The sequence below is a fragment of the Halichoerus grypus genome, chromosome 4 (genome assembly GCF_964656455.1).
Source record: "Halichoerus grypus chromosome 4, mHalGry1.hap1.1, whole genome shotgun sequence".
NCBI lineage: Eukaryota > Metazoa > Chordata > Mammalia > Carnivora > Phocidae > Halichoerus > Halichoerus grypus.
Genome location: NC_135715.1, coordinates 180300055 through 180318985, shown reverse-complemented (window position 1 = coordinate 180318985; position 18931 = coordinate 180300055). Strand labels below are relative to the sequence as shown.

Sequence of the window (18931 nt, the reverse complement as noted above, 5' to 3'; positions counted from 1 at the left end):
GTTTAAATGTGCATACCCATGGTATCTTTTTGAAACAAGCTGCAACTTTCTGTGGGTCCCTCACTCTGACGTTCTTCTCTTTGATCTCCTTATCTGTGTTTAAGGGCTATTCTTTCAGTGTATTTCGGGGCCTGAGATTATGCTCCCTTGCCCCCTTCATTAACCAAACACCCTATTATTCACACACACACACACACACACACACACATACACACTTCCCACCGTACTTCCTCAAACTCATTAATTTCAATGTAAAATCTCTTCAGAGATAGACAAATGTGCCCTGTATTAATAGGTGGTAGTAGTTGACTCCCAAGATCTATTCTACCCCAGTGATTAGTATAAACTCCACCCATTCGCCCTTGCCACTGGGTGGGTTAAAATAGACATGTAACCTAGTCTTGGCCAATGAGCCATGAGAGAGTCTCCTGGGCTGCTTCTGGGCATAGTTTCTTAGCTGGTAACACAGAGCCCGAAAAAAGAGACAGTCTCTCTTCTTCTAGTCTGGACTTCGTTGTGTCTGGTGAAGAGATACCCATAATGCCTGCAGCTGCTTTCCCCCGCCCTAGGGCAGGGCCCTGAGAATTGCTGCAGAGCTGGGCCAGAGCCCTGGTGGACCATGCCTGGGACCCGTACTAACTCTGGACTGCTTTTACGTGAGATAATGGATTTGATCACTGCTTACGCCAATTTGAGTTAGGTTTTCTGTTACTGGAAGCAAAAAAAGTAATTTAGCTAATTCCGATGCACTATTTTTATGAACAATTTTAGTTGTTAATAGTCATCTAATTTCATATATTTCCTCAGATGCTCATCTCCTTGATCGCTTTGATATAACCATATGATAATTGCTAATCTTCTTTGAGTTCGAACTACATGCCAGGTATGGATATAGAGGAGAGTCTGCTGGCTTGTTTTTAAAAAGTGATGTTGCTTATATTCAGTTAATGTGCAATCCTCCCTATTCCTACCCATAGTCACTTGCTCCCATATATCACTGGTTAGCGTCACGTTAGGTGCTGGCTGTGTAAGTTCACCAAAAACTGATGGTGAATGAGTTGATCCAGTAAGAGCCACATGGACCATTTCTTTGGCTTCTAAAAGTCTGGGCACAATTATGGAAAGAGCTGCTTCTTATCAGTAGACATAAAAATGTCTCAGATAATGTAGCATCACACTTTGATCAAAATCTTAAGGATAAATTTAACTTGCCATGTACTTATTTTTCAGTTACTGTGATGATGTAAGGCCCAGCTTAGCTGTCCTCTTGTGTATGACAAAAGTGACATGGCAGTGGGGAAGGAAATGCTGAAGCACAAATGATAAATTGTGCTTTATATGTGATTTATAGATCCAAAGTTTATCATTTGTGTGTTTTAGCAAGAAAAAACACAGTGTAAGAAAGACCATGAGAAGTGACATTTGGGATACATCGCTTTGTGTGTTTATTTTTAAAAGTCCCTTATTTAACCTTAAAATAAGCATAAGAGATTTAAAGTTTTCATCCTAGAATTGTTGTGAAACCAAATCTCAAAGCACAGGGAGGGTGTCTTAGTAATTGAAAGCTTGTTGAAGACGTTGACCTGCTTTGAAAGCCAAAGCAGAGTTCCCATCATTGCTTCTTCTTTTCATTTGTTTTTAGGGGCCTCGCCGCTCCTAAGTCTATGAGGACAGATAACTTGGGAACTTGCTCCACAGATAAGAGAAAGCTCGTGAATTGGCCAAAAGAAGCAAAAGTTGCAAGGAAGATGAATGCAGACTGGAAAATGATGCGATTGAGAGGATGGAAGTATAGGTACCAGATACGGATGAGAGGGAGGCCACCATGTAGGGGGTGATGAGGCTGGGCACCAGGGAATAGATGGAGCAAACTGGGTGTTGTGGTGACCACACAAATGCAGAAACTAGTAAACACTTGTTTGTCATTTACCAAACCTAGACTAAAGGGTCAAAAATGGTATTAGTGGGGCACCTGAGTGGCACAGTCCGTTGAGTGTCAACTCTTGGTTTCATCTCAGGTTGTGATTTAGGGGTCATGAGATCAAGCCCCATATCAGGTTCCACGCTCAGCACGGATTCTGCTTGGGATTCTCTCTCCCTTTCCTTCTGCCCCTCTCACTCGTGCTTTCTCTCTCTCTAAAATAAGTAAATCTTTTTAAAAAATGGTGTTAGTAATTAGCCATAAAATAATCATTAATATTCCTTGGATTCAAATTATGTGGCCAGTGTTATACAAAATACATTATTTAATTTGATCCCCACACTAGCCTCATGAAGCTGGCACTACTATTAACCTAATTTTACTGAGGAAAATAAATGGCACTCACTTGATACATTGCAGAACTCAGATTAGAATCCAGGTAGTTTGATTTCAGAGCTGCACTCTTACTCATGGTGCTGTATTATTTCACAGTCTAAAGTACTGGCAATACACAGACACTGCTAGTGTAGATGATGGTTTTCATGCGAATTAGAAAAGGCCAAAGAGCTCTGGCTACCACCCAGAGAAATCCAGCCCCATTCCGTCACAAGTTAAAGGGCAACTGGCATCTTTGGTCAAGGAAACAGAAACTCTTTCCATCAGGTAATGACAACACTTGCCTTGGATATCAGCCTCCATTTATTTCCTCAGCAAGTAAACTTCCTACAGTGCACAGATCCTACAACTATATGAGGGGCTTTAAACAAATTAATGTATAGGTCTATTTTACTTTATCAACCAAAAGTCTGTCTGCAAGCACTCTACATGGATATTCCGTTTGTCTCTCCAGATCTATTCTCCACCTTCTTTACTCTGCTCTGTGTCTCAGGAGGCTGACCTTATGGGCTCTATCAGTGGGCTCCCTTGCCTTCTGGCTTCTGGTTAAGTTCATCCAATGGAAGCTACCAGCCAGAAGTCCAGCAGAAAGAGGAGAATGAAGGAGGGGCATTTTTCTCCCCTGGCTGTCTCCCTACTGTGCCAGTATCTTGGGTCCTCTCCTAAGGCCTCAGCTTCTTAAGCAGTCCTATCCCATAGCTACAGAGAGAATTCTCTCTCCAAGTCCGGTGGCCACTTCTTCTCTTAGCCCTATAGCTTAGAAGTGCTGCAAGGTTCCTGACTGCTACTAGTCCTGAGATGCTTCATCATCCCTTGATCACTCCCTAACTCTGCCCACACAGTTTGTAAATAGTCCCTGAATTAAACTCGCCTCAATTTCCCTGTTTGAGTGAGCCATCTGTTTCCTGTCAGGACCCTGACTGATACTCAGGGGAAACAAATTTTGACTATTTTAAGCAAAAATGGAATTTGGGGATGGCATGTTTGGAGTCACCGAAACGAGGGGAGTGGTAAAAAACAAATGAATAAACAAACAAAAAGCAGAAACAGACCCATAAATACAGAGAACAAACTGATGGTTGCCACAGGGAAGGATGGCGGGGGATGGGCAAAATGGATGAAGGGGAGTGGGAGATACAGGCTTCCGGTATGGAATAAACAAGTTATGGGGATGAAAGGTCCAGCATACGGAATAGAGTCAATGACATTGTCAGAGCATTGTATAGTGATAGATAGCATACTTGGGGTGAGCAGACCATAACGTGCAGACTTGTTGAATCACTACATTGTACACTTGAAACTAATGTAATGTTGTGTGTCAACTATATTTACACTTAAAAAATGTATAATAATGATAATAAAGAAATGAGGGAAGGTGGGAGGACCTGGGTTGGAGAACAAACAGGAACCAGGGGCCTGCTGGAAAGCTGAGGAGCAGGAATGACAGCTAGTCATTCAGGAGGAAGAGCCTGCATTACCCACTGCCCCTGCCCACGTGCTCACCTGCTTTCCCTGTGTCCTTCAGTCACCTACTCAAGAGTTTCTAGGAGAGAGGGTCTGACTGCCTGGGTCTCCATTATACATCCCCAGGCTCAGCTGGGAAGTAGGGGGGAGTGGCTATTGTGGTAGGAAGTGCACACCACCACCTACTAAGACCACACCCAGTGGGAGAATCCTTTAAAACAAGAAATCAGGGTGGTAAGAGAAAGCACCCCCCCAAAAAAGGACAAATATCATTACAATAATTAATTTTAAAAATGTGGAAATGCCTTAACAATCCAGGCATCTAAAGTAACTTTTCCCCAAAGATAAAGGTTCATGGAGAGATAGGCACTCCTCGACAAGAATTTCAGGAGTAGAGAGGTATTACTTCTAAAGGTCTCATAAATGAAAATTCTTTAAAAATTCTTTAAAAATTTTTCAACTGGATTAAAGTTGCTGGTTTCATCTTAACAAGGCGTTCACGTTGTCCCTTTCTCCCATCCAAGTACTAACCAGGCCCGACCCTGCTTAGCTTCCGAGATCAGACGAGATCGGGCACGTTCCTTTCTCAAAACTGCCCATTCAATGGGTCTTCTGCCCAAAAACCAGCCACTCAGGAACTAGAAGATTCAGAAACCAGTAACTTCAAATCAACTTCTCTCTAGGAATTAATTCATTATATCAATGCAGCTAGAGATTGGCCCGAACAATTTTTTTTTATTTTTTAGTCTCTTAAAGGTTATTCTTCACCTCTACCAGCACTCCTTTGCTTTATCCAGATTTTGATTTTTAGTAGTTAAAGATACAGTAAAGAATACCATTTAACTATGAACTAAAGATACATAGCTTATTGAACAAGTTTGAAGATAATGTTATTTTATTACATTTGCTGACTGTTGGCTGTTGTATTTATAATTCACACAATTACTGTATCTAGCATAAAATTTAAACTATTTACTTTTATAGCGTGTTTGGAACCATGCTTTATCTCAACTCCAAAATTAACTTACTTAACAAAGGCAGAGCTGATGAGTTATAAAATTCAACATATACTTTACTGTACTTATCATGAAGGAAAGCAATACATATTCCTAATCGTCCCCTGGAGGGTTCTTGACACTGTGACTGCCATTGATAAGAGGACACTTTTTCCTCAAAATAAATTCTTTTTCTTCAAAATAAAATTACAAAATTGCATGCAAGGCCTCTAATTTTAAATTGAGAATTTATATTCTGTTAAATTCAATTGGCTGTATAGATAGATATTTTTATTCCAAAATATGAACTTACTTGATAAATGTGGAAGACAGAATACTGTCCAGGCTAACTACAAAGTTTCCAGAGCTGTCAGTGAGATGACTTTATTTCACATGACAATGCGGTGAACAATGGAGATGGGTTTTTATGATATAACAGACATTTAAGATTTTTCTTTAATTCAAGATGTAACTTTTCTCATATTCCCTCACATCTTACAGGCTTCTTGTTCTGAATACATACACACACACACACACACACACACACACACACACACACACACATATATATGTATATATACGATAAATAGTAAGGACAAATTAGAAAAAGTACATACAGAAAAATCATATATATAAACGTCTGGGGTTACATTCTCAATGGGCTACTCCTATAGCATGTCCTCTTATAAGGCACATATGGATGCTACTACTCTAAATATGTATAAATCTAATGGCTTACAATACCTACTGGTTGCCTAGTGGAGACAAGGAAGAGAGTAGAAGATCTAGCCCTTATTTTCAAAGAAGTGATAATATCTATAAATCTTCTTCTGATTTGAAAAACATACATCTTTCCCTTAACACAGTCTTTGTCTCTCCAAAACCATCGAACAGGTCTTTCTAATTGAATTGGTGGGCTGTCAGCTGTCTTAATAACCAGTATCTACACAATCAAATCAGTGATTAAAGTGGGTTGGTATCCTGGATACCTAGAAACTCATGGTCAAGAAGAGGCTATTCCCTTTCGCCGGCTTCTCACAGCCTGTATGGTCCATTTTAGACTGGGAGGTAGAAAAGGCGCCGGCCCACTCAGCCTCCTGGCTTCTCTGACTGCACGTGTTCCATACAAATCAATGGAAATGGGGCCACTGTTCTCCTGTGTCAGGACATGGTCAGCATAAGTAAGAATACCAACCGGCAGGCGTGCAACATCTAGTGAGTTCCTATTGCAGCCCTGCTTTCTCTGCTACATCAGGTGGCAGTTGGCAGAAAAACTAGTATTTTGAAAGTTCATCTGCTACTTGAAAATCACAGAATACCACTAGGTACAGAAGAATAGTCTGCTGCTTTAGAGAATATTTCATACACATTTTGAGACTGCTGGTTTTCTAGCAGGAAAATCTCTGATTTCTGGACTGGAGTGTATAGAAAGTTGTTGCCAAATCCAACTTGGGTCTGTGGTTTCCAAATTTTGAGATGTGAAAAGGACTCTATGTTCAGTGATGGCAGGTCTCATGTGTCTTACTCCCCTTAGTGACTGACATCTAGCAGCCTTAACTAAACAGTTCTTGAGTAAATGAACTAATAAATTAGCAGTGGATTTCTTAATGTCAGCGGCAAATTCATTTTGAAGCATTTTTCTTGGCCTATTGTGTTGAAAGCCTAACAAAAGATGTAGTTGGCGGTGATTTTTTTAAGATGCAGCCAAATTTTGCTTGAGCAAAACCAGCATATGAAAAAATCTGGGTTCACAAAACAAACACTGTAAATTAAGGGGTGATAATATGCTTCACAATTACATGGAAATATGCCTTAATTCAGAAGGTTCCTAAATGTTGGCTCATGATCTTTTCTCAGGTTCACAATGAAATAAGAAAAATCAGCTCACTGTATTATTTTTCATAAGGCTAAATTAATCAATTAAAAAAACTGTCCTTTATTAAAAAATTACCTTCTCTTGTTTCCAGGATTAAAATAATTTTCTAAAAAAATAAGATAATGAGACTAGTCTATGCTAAATATTCTTTTCTAATGCCCTTTCTTGCCAAAATAAAGTTGCCAACCCTGTATTAGTTCCCCAGCTTTTTGAAAAGCATGCTATTGGTTTGTGAAATCCAAGACTAACTTAGTTTTAAAATAAGATTCATTTGATACAAGTATTTAAAAAAAATACATATTCGATGAAGGAAGATAGTATACCCTTGCCCTTAATTACCCATGATAATAATAGCCAACCAGTGTTGAGTGGCTACTCTGCTAAGCACTGCTCTCAGGGCTTTTTTAAAAATGTGTTAATCATCTAAATTTCATAGTATCCCAAGAAAGTAGTAGTATTTTTTCCCCATTTTACAGATGAGACCTTTTGCCCCAAAAGACACAAAATCCAGCTGGTAAACTGATAGAGCTGGCTCTAGAACTTCTGGTCTTGTATTACAAAGAAACTGGGCCATATGACAATGCAACCAATAGAAAAACATCACTTGTTATTATATTCTAATGATTTTGGAAATGGAGGTCCAATCAGCATACAGATTATAAACTCCTATCCAAGACTCCTACTATCAAGTATTTAAATCAGAGCCCTTCCCAATCTTACCTTATCAACCCAGTTCTTGGTGACCTATTTTTAGCTTATTTACAGAAGTATTTCTTCAAGCAATATCCTTATTTCTTAAACTCAAGTTTTAATTAGCAAATACCAGAAAACAAAGCAAGAAAATACATTTACAAAGGAGTATTCAACCAAATAGGAGATGAAAGCACAACATTCCTAAGTTCAGTCATCATGATTAAGTTAACTTAGGGCAAATTCAACCTTACCGTACACACAAAATATTTGTTTACTTACTTTAAGGGTATAAAACTCCAGCTTCCAAATGCTATGAAAAAGTATTAACACCCTAGCTTTTAAAAAAGTTTTAAAAAGTATTACAGTAAGTAAACAAAGTATTAAAACCTCAGCTTCCACATGTAGATATCCATCCCAACAATAGGTTCTTATTTAAAAGATTACAGTCTTCAGTGGGAACTCACATATTTCTTTGCAGGGCCAGAAGTCCAAATAAAATATCAATTCGGCAAAGAGGTAAATTAGGAAGTAAAATTCCTAATAAACAAAAAGATAAAAGGCAAAACTGATGAATCCAATCAGACCTTTTCACAATGACAAAACAAAACCAAACCAAAAAACTTCCAAAATTACAGCAAACTGGAATCAATGACAATTTTGGCTTTCAAAACCGACAATACTCTTGGTAATGGTAAAAATGATTCGGCAGGTTAAAGACGGGTTTCTACCACCCTATCGTCTATTTATCACCACTTACCAAAATATTGCATAAATGAAAGGTGCTGTCATTTTACTTCAATGATGACGAAAAAGAGATTTTAACGCTATTAAGTTCTGGGTTCCCCTAGGAAAGATCAATGAATCAAGAGGTCTTGGGGCTTCTGCAGTTTAAGGAAATCTTGTGGATTAACACCTTCACCCTCAGTCCTGAGAGGTGGGGTGTGCACATCCAACCCGAATACCTTGTATACACACAGCACTCTAATTTCTAACAACTGCAGGTAACTCCTGCACAAACTTTTTGGCTTCTGCTCAAGTACCCCTCCCTAGCTCACATGCCCTAGAAAAGCACAGAACCAGTTCTAGGACTGTTACCACCCAGCACCCCTAAGCTCCTCCCCGAGACTACCCTCCTCCCGCCTGGCCGGGCCCTGCCCGGCCCCGCCCCGGCCCGGCCCAACCCGGCCCAACCCGGCCCAACCCGGCCCAGCCCACTACTGTCCCGCTCCGGCTCTCTGAACTTCCCCCGCCCACTCCGTCCACGTGACCAGGACCCCCCCCCCCGCGCTCCACCAATCAGCAACCACCTCCGCCCATAGCCCCGTCTCCGACGCTCCCCTTTCAAAAAGGCAGCTTTCTCCTCCCGCCTTCAGCCCCGCCCCTTTCCCACCTCCCCGCCCCGCTGGTCCCTCCCACTTCCCCAACTCCCCGTTCCCCTCCTCCCCTCCTGTTGACCCCTCCCGCTCCCAGGCTTCGCCCCGCCCAGTCCGGGGCAGCGCGCTCGCTCTCTTCTCGCGAGATCTGAGCGTCCCCGCCGCTGCCGCCCGCCTCCCCCTCCCGTCCTCCCACCCCCCTCCCCCCAATCTCTCCACTCTCCGGCTCTCCTCCCTCCCTCCTCCCCCCTCCACCCTCTGGGCCGGATCTCGTCTCGCTGAGGCGGAGGAGGAGAAGGAGGAGGACGTTCGGCCTGCGCAGTGAGATGTTTGTCCGTCGCCGCCGCCGCCGCCATCGCGGAGGAGCGCGATAAAGGGAGCGGAGCCGGGCGTGAGGGGGGACCCCGCGGAGCCGCCGCGTCAGCGCAGCCCCCCAGCCGAGCCCGAGCCGCCGCCGCCCCCGCCGCGGCCGCCCAGGGGCCGGCCAGCTCCCCAGCCCAGCCCGGGGGCCGCGCCGCCGCCGCCCCCAGCGTAGCCCCTCGCCTGCCCGCCCGCCTTAAATGTGACACCGGCGCCTCGGAGTGCGACCCGAAGCCGCCGCCGGGGAGGGGACGAGCACCATGTCGAATCTGAGCAAAGGCACGGGCAGCCGGAAGGACACCAAGATGCGGATCCGGGCCTTTCCGGTGAGTCTCTCTTCGGCGCCTGGGACCCCAGGGCCGGGGGCCCGGCGGAGAGCCGCACGCGAGGCCCGGGCTGAACTCCCCCAACAGGCCGCAGGCCCGGCCTCCCCTCCCCCACGCCGCCGGCCGCGGGGCGCGAGCCTTCCCGGCAACGGGGCGGCGCGGGGCCCCGGCGCGGCCGCCCTCCCGGGCCGTCCCCCGCGCCCGGCGCCCGAATTCGGCGCCGCGCACCCGCCCGGGAGCTGCTCCTCCGGCCAACCAGCGGGCGTCGGCTGCGGCCGGGGCCCCTTGGCCGGTCCCAGCACCTTCGCACGTTCCTGGGGTGTAGGCCCAGCCGCTAGTACTCCTCTGCCTGCTCGCTTCCCGGGACCACCAGACCTGCAGGGACGAGGACTGTGGAAGTCCTCCGTGTGTGGGGCGTGTGTGTAACTTTTCACGTGTGGTCTCGCTCCGGTTTAAAAAATAACCCAGCCTAAAAGATGGCCAGCCAGACCTTCTGGACTGCTCTCTCCCTCTCTCTTCCTCCTCCTCAGGGCTTTGCCACCAACCTACCCCCGACGCAGTGACAGTGGTTCCGTGTAGTGCTCAGTAGTAACGTACTAATATCATCAGCTGTATTTATAGTCTCTCTCATCCACAGGCTTCCAAAGCACTTTACAAACTCTGTTATGCAGGAATTGCCTCGCCACTCGTAGGAGGGTCAAGGGGAAGCAAGAGAGAACACATTGGACAATTGTTTCTCCATTTCTTAGCCATGGAAGCCCAAAAGAATGAGTAGTCACTACCCCGAGTTGCTCTACTCTAGGTTTTAGTGACAGCAAACGTGTTCTGTTTAGAAACTTTCTTTTTTAGCGTTACGTTGAGTCATATGCTTGCAGTATTTAGTATGGAGAGTATAACTTTGGATGTCATACCTGATTCAGATAGCCAATGGCAAGCAATTAAAATGTACTCTTGTAACAAACTGGACATACTTGCTCACGTCGCTACAGTAACAGGTATACGTCAGGATAGACAAACTAGCAATTGTACAGAAGATTTTAGAACAGTAAAACTAGAGAAAGATCTTGAATGTCTTAGAATCATGAACATATCTTGGGAAGGGGGAAGGATGGGGTTTGAATTCACTTTTTTAAGCATGCTTTTTCTGAAGTGTAATTTTCAGTGAGGGAAGACTTACTAACACAGAAGAGAACTAATGAAGTCGATTAGTGTGTTTTCCCTTATAATGAAGTGAGCTGGGTTTATCAATTTTTGAGTAATGTTAGCTTTGCTACTAAATCAGTTGTGAACGTTTTTAGCAGAATTTAGAATTAAGAATTTTAAATAGTTTTATACAAGATTTCTAGGAAAAATTTACTATTGAAGTCTGAGTTTTTCTAATTCAGATTTATTACTAAAATGTGGAATAGCTCACATTTGATATTAACTCATTTTTGTTAATATTGTGATTAACCAGTTGTACCTTTAAGTGCGATCAGCTTTTCATCTCTTTATGTTCACCTGTTCCTACCTGGTCTTCATTCCCTCATTCATTCAATAAATACTGAGTACTGTGTGCCAGGCACTGTTCTAGGGGCATGGAATAAGTACAGCTTGAAGAATCAAGATCCCTTCTTTCTGGATGTTGTATATTATTGGAAGAGGCAGGAGAGAATTTCATTATTCCTTTCGTGAAAGAGTATAATATATGACAGATTAGCACATAGTGCTGAAACTGATTTTTTTTTAAGTAGTGTTTATGGTTGTGAGCTAATTTGGACCTTTTTTTGTCCATAACTTGTTGCCATCTAAGATTTTCTAAAATCTTTCAATGAAGTTTGTAAATGATTAGTGTTTGATACTCAGTTTAAAGCTGCTGATTTTTAAAAGCATAATTTTTCATTATTTTGGAAGTATTAATCCTCCTAAGTAGTCTCCACTGAAAAGAATCATTATATTTTTTAATATATAAATTTTTAAGTCCTAGTACCTTGAGCCCTCATTAAGAATAGATATATACCTCAGTGGTATGATATTTCCCTGACTTACCCCTTGGTAAATGTTTGAGTAATTACAGACCTTCAAAATTTCTCTTCATCCAGGTTAGCAGTCTCCTAGTAGTAAATGTGTAGTGTTCCATAGAGAAAAAATAGTGTGTGTGTGTGTGTACATACGTACAGTATTTACAGGTGTAGTATTTTGCATTAATCTTTGGACATTCACTATAGGTACTGTAGTTTAAGAAAATTGTAGTTTAACCAAAGGTCTCAGGTGCTCATTTCGAATTCTGTTTTATAAAATTGATGCGTAAAAAGTGTAAAAATATGTTTTGAGGTTGTTTTGTTTTCATTGCAAAATAGAGTGGTGAGTGAACTTACAAGTTATTCTATAGATGTGTAAGCCTATTCCAGATATAGTCCCGTCAGTAAAATCAGGTTCTTTTTAGTGTTTTGAATATATATTCTAAGTGTCCGTTTCATCATTGTTCACAAGAGTAAGGTTATGCCATACCACAGTTTTATGCACAATTTGCATTTTAAGTAGAACTTCTCATAAGATTAAGAGAAATTAGTTCTTTTTAAGACGGAAAACAATAGGGACTTTCTGGCTTTAAAAATTGTTGATGGGGTTAGAGTTTATCTAGTTTGTAAGCTTTCCTGCACTGCACAAAATATATGTCATTTCACATCTTTTTTTTTTTTTTGGTACCCAAAATGAACAGCAAGGGCCACAAAACTTTTTTAAGGAAGGAGGCTGTAGTTGTGAAACTCCTGGAAACTATATGGATTTGGATCAGAGTGCTGCCCCAAGAAGTTCCTGCTCTTCTTTCCTTGCTGTTGCCGAATGTCTCACTCCTGAGCTTTTGTTCCACTATGTAGGATTGGTTGCTGTCAGGTGAACCTTTTGTCCTTATCTTTGAAAAGCCATTCCTTACCATCTGTACTTTCCACATGGGTTTTGTCCACATGGACTTGAAACACTTGATTGGATTGGAGGGGATATGTTTGAAAATAACTTGTCTCTCCTCTGATATTCCTTTTTTGACTTAGCCTTCACAGAGTTTAGGAGTCATATTGTGAAAGTGATTGTCTTTAGAGTGTGATTTGGAAGTGGTTTCAGTTATTACAGAAGCATGCTAAATCATGATGCAGAATCTTTGGTTGTGATGTCCACTCCATAATCCTAGATGAGCTTCATGGAGCTCCACGTGTGCAGCATGGACCGTGAGTGATGTGGAGGTTATTGTTAGATGGAAACCACAAAGTGAATGACGTTACAAAGAGATGAGTTTTAAGATCATTTGTGATGTACTTATTAAGAACACAAGAGTTTAATGACAACTGGGGACAGTTAATGTTTTTGTTTTTCCTAGCTACAGTAAAATTTGCTAGATTTGGGGGAACGGCTTTGATCTTCATAATAGATGTCCTCAGAGGAAGTAATTGTTGTCTAGGACTACCTGAACTATGTACAGGAAAGCTGAAAGCTGAGTAATAGTCTTGCAAATCACATGGGGGGGGGGGGATTAACTATATTTATTTTTCATTCTGTAACATAGAGAAATTAGGGAGTAAGTTATAACAGATTCATTAAAGTGTTGCTTACACTTAGACTGTTTCTTTCTGTTTAATAGTTTCAGGACAGCCAGCTATGTTGTAACTGTTAGTACCTCTCTGGGTTTAGAAGTTAAAAAACAAAAGCATAAAGTAGTTATCTATAAGGTGTTATATTTTGCATTGTCTTCCTAGATAGCAGTTCAGGGGAGCCTGGAAAATTATTAGTACCAGTATTGAATTTGAAACTATTTATAGAATATAATGGAGAATTTGGCCTTTTAAATAAGGTCAATTCATTGAGACAAGATAGAGAAAGCTTCATTTGTTTGTACATCATTCATTCATTAAATGTAGCTAATAATAGCATTTCTCTAGTTCGTGAAGGTTATATAGTAAAGACTAAAAAAAAGTAGTATGCCCTCCCTTTGTATTCTAAATTGCTCCCAACTTTCAGATAATTTTTTTGCTCTTATTTTCATTGAAGATCAATCATCTGATGTTCGTTAATAATTTTGTTAAATTTTTGTAAAAGTTACTGGACAATTTGTAATTTCAAATAATGCAAGTTTGAAAACATCTCATTTATTCATTGTAAATGTAGCAAAAAAGCAAAGGTGTTACTTAAGCACAAATCACTGAGGTATACTAGGAATTGCAATTAGTGTCTATCAGTGTATTGTGAAAACTATTCAGTCATTTGTCAAAGCAATGAATTCATTTTAGTAGATTTTCTAATTATAAAAGTAATGCATATTCATGATAGAAAACTTAAGTATCTAAATTTATAAATAAGGAAATTAAAATCACCTCTAACCCTACTGCTTGGAAATAAGCAATATTTACATTTTGATGTATTTTCTTTTAATCTTTCATACACTTGTGAGCACCCAGTAAAATTGAGGTACTATATTATTTTAAAACTGCTTTTTAAAAAGAGAGTATTCTCACGTTAAATATATTAAGGATATGATTTGTAAAGACAAGTACTCTGTGGTACCTCAGTTTGCTTAACCATGTCCCTACTGCTGGGTATTTTGATCGATTCCAGTTAATCCATATTTCCTCTGTTATAGATAATGCAACTGTGATTATTTAGGCACATAAATATTTGGGCCTGTCCATGATTATGGAGTTACTAAGCCAAACAAAATTGATACATATTGCCAGTTGGCCTCCAGAAAGGTAGGAATAATAATAGCTAACACTCAGTGAATGCTTATCATGGGCCCCCCACACTGTTCTCTGTGTATGTAAGCTCACTTCATTTGCACAATTCTATAGAGTACTACTACTATCATCTGTTTTATAAAGGAGGCTTTGAGAACCTAAGAAATTTGCTTCAGGTCACTGTGCTTGTAAGTGGCAGAACTGGGATCCTAATCCGGCTCTAAAGTGAATTAATTATACCTGTCAGGGTTGTATCATTGTATTTCTACTGTGTAGCAATGTCTTAGCCAACATTTTATATCTTTAATTTCATAGGTGAAAAAATAGTACTTTAATGCTTTAGTTTGCATTTCTTTGACTACTCATTAAGAATAAAACTAGGGATAGTCTTTAAGGGAATTTTCCTTTAGAGTATTCAATGTCTGTGTTAGGAGTATGACTAAAAAATAGACTGAGAGTGTAATAGAGTGTGGTGGGCTTTGGACTGCCAGATTTTGAATGTCATTTCTCCCTTTTACTAGCTGCATCGTCATTAACAAGTTACTTAACCCCTTTTAGCTTCAGTTTCCTCCTCGGAAATGAAATTACCACTAGGACCTACCTTACAGGGTTGTTGTGAGATAAAGAAAATAAAGCATTAGAACACTACCTAGCACAGAGCTGTGGTTAATACCACCATTTAGCCATGATTATACCACAATTTAAATGTTAAAATTGAGTGTTATTTTTGCAGGTAGTTGTATTGTAATAGTGTATGCTTATTTTAGTGATGCTGCCATTTTTTGGTACTGTTTTTCGTGTTGAAAAGCCTGCAGGGCCAATTTGAACCACACTAAGAAGTCAGTCTCAAAGGATAAAGGTTTGGTACCACTGGGGCACTTGAAAAGAATGCTACTGGCTCTTGGGGGTAGATTCAAAAACAGAAGTTCCAATAATGATTCTTACATAATCATTGCAGTAAGTATGTCATTTCTTAGGTAACTTTATTGAAAGAATAAAAACATTCATTTGGTGTGTACATTCTAATATGTATGTAAAATGTTTATCTAAAAATACATTTTGCTTCTCTTCATTTCCTCCCTTTCTCTTCCATTCCCTTTTTTTGTTTCGCTTGTGAACTAGATTGTGGTCCCTGCCCAAACTTATACCAGACACCCTTTTGAACCACAAAACACTTAGCATAGTGTTAGACAGTGTGGGTGGTTAGTGAATGATTAAATGAGAAACTAATCCTTTAAGTGAAACCACAGTAATTGATTAATTGGGAAAGTTGATGCAAGTTACTACTCTGAAATGTTTGAACTGTTTTTGCAGCTGTAAGTGAAGTCTTAAGATGTAATCGGTCATTAATGATTTGAAGTCAGCGTAGTCCCCTGAAACAATAATGACTTGAAAGTAAAGATAGTTGCATTGACAGTAACCTTGGTTTGATCTTCAGAAGACTAAATCTGTGGTCCAGTCTTTAACTAGTTGTACTCTATGTTTTACTCCATCCACCATGATTCCTTCTTCCCAGCCTGTTCAGCTGTCCACTCTGATCTACTTTCATTGCAGATTGATTCTCCTGTATCTTCAACCTGTTCTCAGAATTCTCTGCTGCCTTTTCATCTGAAACCTGGCTTTACCCTGAGAATACTGGCTTATCTTCTTAAATTGAGGTGTCTGTTTTCCTTGTAATCCTTGAATCATTGGGCCCAGATACAATTTATTACCACATCCATCATCCTCTTTTGTGACTCTGGCCCTTGTGAACTGTTCTTTTGTGCATTCCCTATGATTGTCTCCTAACTTCTTACACATGTTCCTTCGATCATTCAAGAATTTAATACCTTCCTCACAGACATTCTTTCCAGTTCCGATTTTAATTTTATCCACTATGTGTGGCATGGTCATTCATTCAATTTAAAATACATTTATTATGTGTTCCTACTGGAGGTCAGGCACTAGATATACAAGGATGATCACAGACCTGGCCTCTTCTTACTACAGAGGTCTTCACTCTGTCTTAGAGCTTGTCATTCCATTGCTTTAGAAATCTTAAACTCCAGTATTACATTGTATCCTAGCTTCTTCATTTATTAGATGTAATAATGAGCAAATCACTTAATCTCTGTCCTCCTTTGTAAGAAGGAGAAAACAATAGCACTACTTCTTAAGAATAGAGTTAATACATGTAAAGCTCTTAGAATAGTGCCTGGTGCAAAGTAGGCATTGTAAATAAATGCCAGTTGTTGTTATTATTCTATCCTACTTGTTGCTTGTTTCCTTCTCACATTAATGTGCTCTTAGACCTCAAGAAGACCCCTTTCATTCTCCCAGACCATGATGCCTGTCACTAGTTGCCTCTTTATTTTTACTACCTCCCTAGAGCAAGGCCAGAAATAGCACAAAGTGATCATTCCACCCATCTACCTTCACTGCTTATATTTTTTAGGCTGTTGTGCACTCCTGGGGAAAATTGGAAGATAGTGGTATCTAAGCTGGACTCCCAGGGCCTCTGGGCAGTTTTTTTGTGTGTGTCCCTGGTAAGCTCCCTCTCTCTTTTCCTGTGTGAGTTATTCCAAGCTTTAATCACTGTCCTTAAGCTCTTTATTGAGAATTCTCTTATCTGTCTTCTTCCAGAAACTTAACTACTGCTTCACTGTGAAAAGCTAACGTTATCTTGTATAAGTTCCTTCAGCTTTCTTCCCTTTCATTTGTAGCCTTTAACCTGTATCTTTACTCATTTTCATTGCCTTCCCTCAGGTCTCAGAGAAGGAAGATGTTCTTTTCCCGTCTTCCCTGTCATGGTAACTACCGTACTATTTTTCTTCATATCCCAAAGTCTTCAAAGAATAGTCTGTATCTCCTTTATTAGGATGTAGATTTTTTTTTTTTTAGAGGAGGCATCAAGTCTTTTTGTATTGATCTTTGTCAGTGCAGCACAATAGTATCCAACAATGTTGAATGCATGAACTAATACACTCTTATTTTGTTTTCTCATCTTTAAGATGGGAACTGTAGCAATCTTTCTCACAGATTAGTTGTGAGGATTAAAAGAAACGTCAAAGTGCTTTCTAATAAACAGTGGCATCACTGAGACATTTGAATGAATTTTCTAATCATAAAGTCAGAATTTTCAACTAAAAGTGTATTATGTTTCATGTGGGACAGTTACTTTCAAACTTGTAGAGAGTCTCCAGGACACTGGAGGCATAGGAGGAGTGGAATTAGGGTATCTTCAGAAATCTCCTTCTCTTGTTATTTAAAGCTTTTCGAAAGTTGCCATTTGTATAAAAGATTTCATTATGGAAAAGTTCTATTAACCACTGCTTTTAAAATCCAGCCTTTTTAGAGTTGAGGAGAGTCCTGCTTGCCCAAGTTGAGACAAGTAATAGTAAATTGAGAACTGATTCTTTAGTTGCCTTAACCCCTAATTCAGCGCTTTTGCTACTAGAAAGCATTCCTTTATTTTTTTAAGTCAGTTTGAAGTTGAAAATGTAGTTAAGTCAAACTTCTTAATTTGACTTTCATTCATTTAGTACTTGTTACCACTGAGAAAGGAATGGATCCAAATTTACTCTTTAAATGAGAAAGGTTACTGCTAAGCAAATGAATAAAGACTTCAAAGGAATATCTTTACTTACTTGAAGAAAATACAAGCTTCTTTAGAGATATTTTTCTATAAAAGCAAGGCCTCATTGCTAAGAGGAATTCTTTAACATAGTGATTCCAAGTCATTCTTATCTGAAGCAGCTCTTAACTGAGCAATCTTACTCATCTATTTGCCCTATCCTCTTGAAAGTAATCATGATAAATTCTTTTTCCTTTTTCCTTTCCAATTTATAGATAGTGTGAGAAATTGCTTTGTAACATTAGTAACAACAACTTGTTGACTGTCTGCCTTATGTTAGGTTGTGTTTTAGGTGCTTTGAACTACAATTATCTGAAATCTTTACAACCTTTAGATGTTGTTACTGTTTTAAATCTAAGGCTCAGAGAGACCTAGTAAGGTATGTGTAATATTACATGTCCACCTAAGAAAGGGCAGAGCTGGGATTTAGATCCCAGGTGTATCTATTAAAAAATTCATATTCTTCCCACTACACCACACTGCCTAGTTGTATTCTGTTAAGCATTTGCTAGATTCTGAAACATTTACTTTCTTATTAGGAAAATACTGGAAAATTAATTCTAAGATTGCCATTCAGATTATTAGCCAGGGGCAGATCCAGGGACCCTAAAGCTTATACAGTGCAGTACTCTTTTTTTTTTTTTTAAAGATTTTATTTATTTATTTGACAGAGACACAGCGAGAGCAGGAACACAAGCAGGGGGAGTGGGAGAGGGAGAAGCAGGCTTCCCACGGAGCAGGGAGCCCAATGCGGGGCTCGATCCCAGGACCCTGGGATCATGACCTGAGCCGAAGGCAGACGCTTAACGACTGAGCCACCCAGGCGCCCCAGTGCAGTACTCTTTATAAAAAGAATTCAAAATTAGTTTTTGGCCCTTGGAAGGAGCTTTTGCAAGTGTAAGCCTCTAGATTCAAGGTAAATGCACCTCTCATAAGAGAATAGAAGTTACTAAGAACTTTGAATCAATGAAGTATATTTTCAGTAAAATTTGAGTATATGAATTGCTTAAGGGTATCCTAGTGTATATTGACTTGAATAAAGCAAAGTCATAACCTATAAGAAAGACATTAGTTGACATATTTGTGAGTTAACACTTTCCTCTTTATGAGGCAGATAGCACACTTTTTTTAACATTTTCAATTAATAGAAATTTGTTTTATTAAGTATATATTTTTTAAAAAGTGATTCTTTGAAGTTAACATGTTAAAAT

General features: G+C 40.0%; 1 protein-coding gene across 1 annotated transcript in view; it reads left to right on the top strand.

Moving 5' to 3' along the window:
- The first annotated feature begins 8950 nt into the window (after nt 1-8950).
- CUL3 (cullin 3) overlaps nt 8951-18931 on the top strand; it is a 91951-nt gene continuing 81970 nt past the window's right edge. Inside the window, exon 1 of the mRNA XM_036098723.2 lies at nt 8951-9404. Within this exon, the coding sequence (XP_035954616.2) occupies nt 9339-9404 (66 nt within the window). The 5' untranslated portion in view covers nt 8951-9338. The remainder of the gene's footprint in view (nt 9405-18931) is intronic.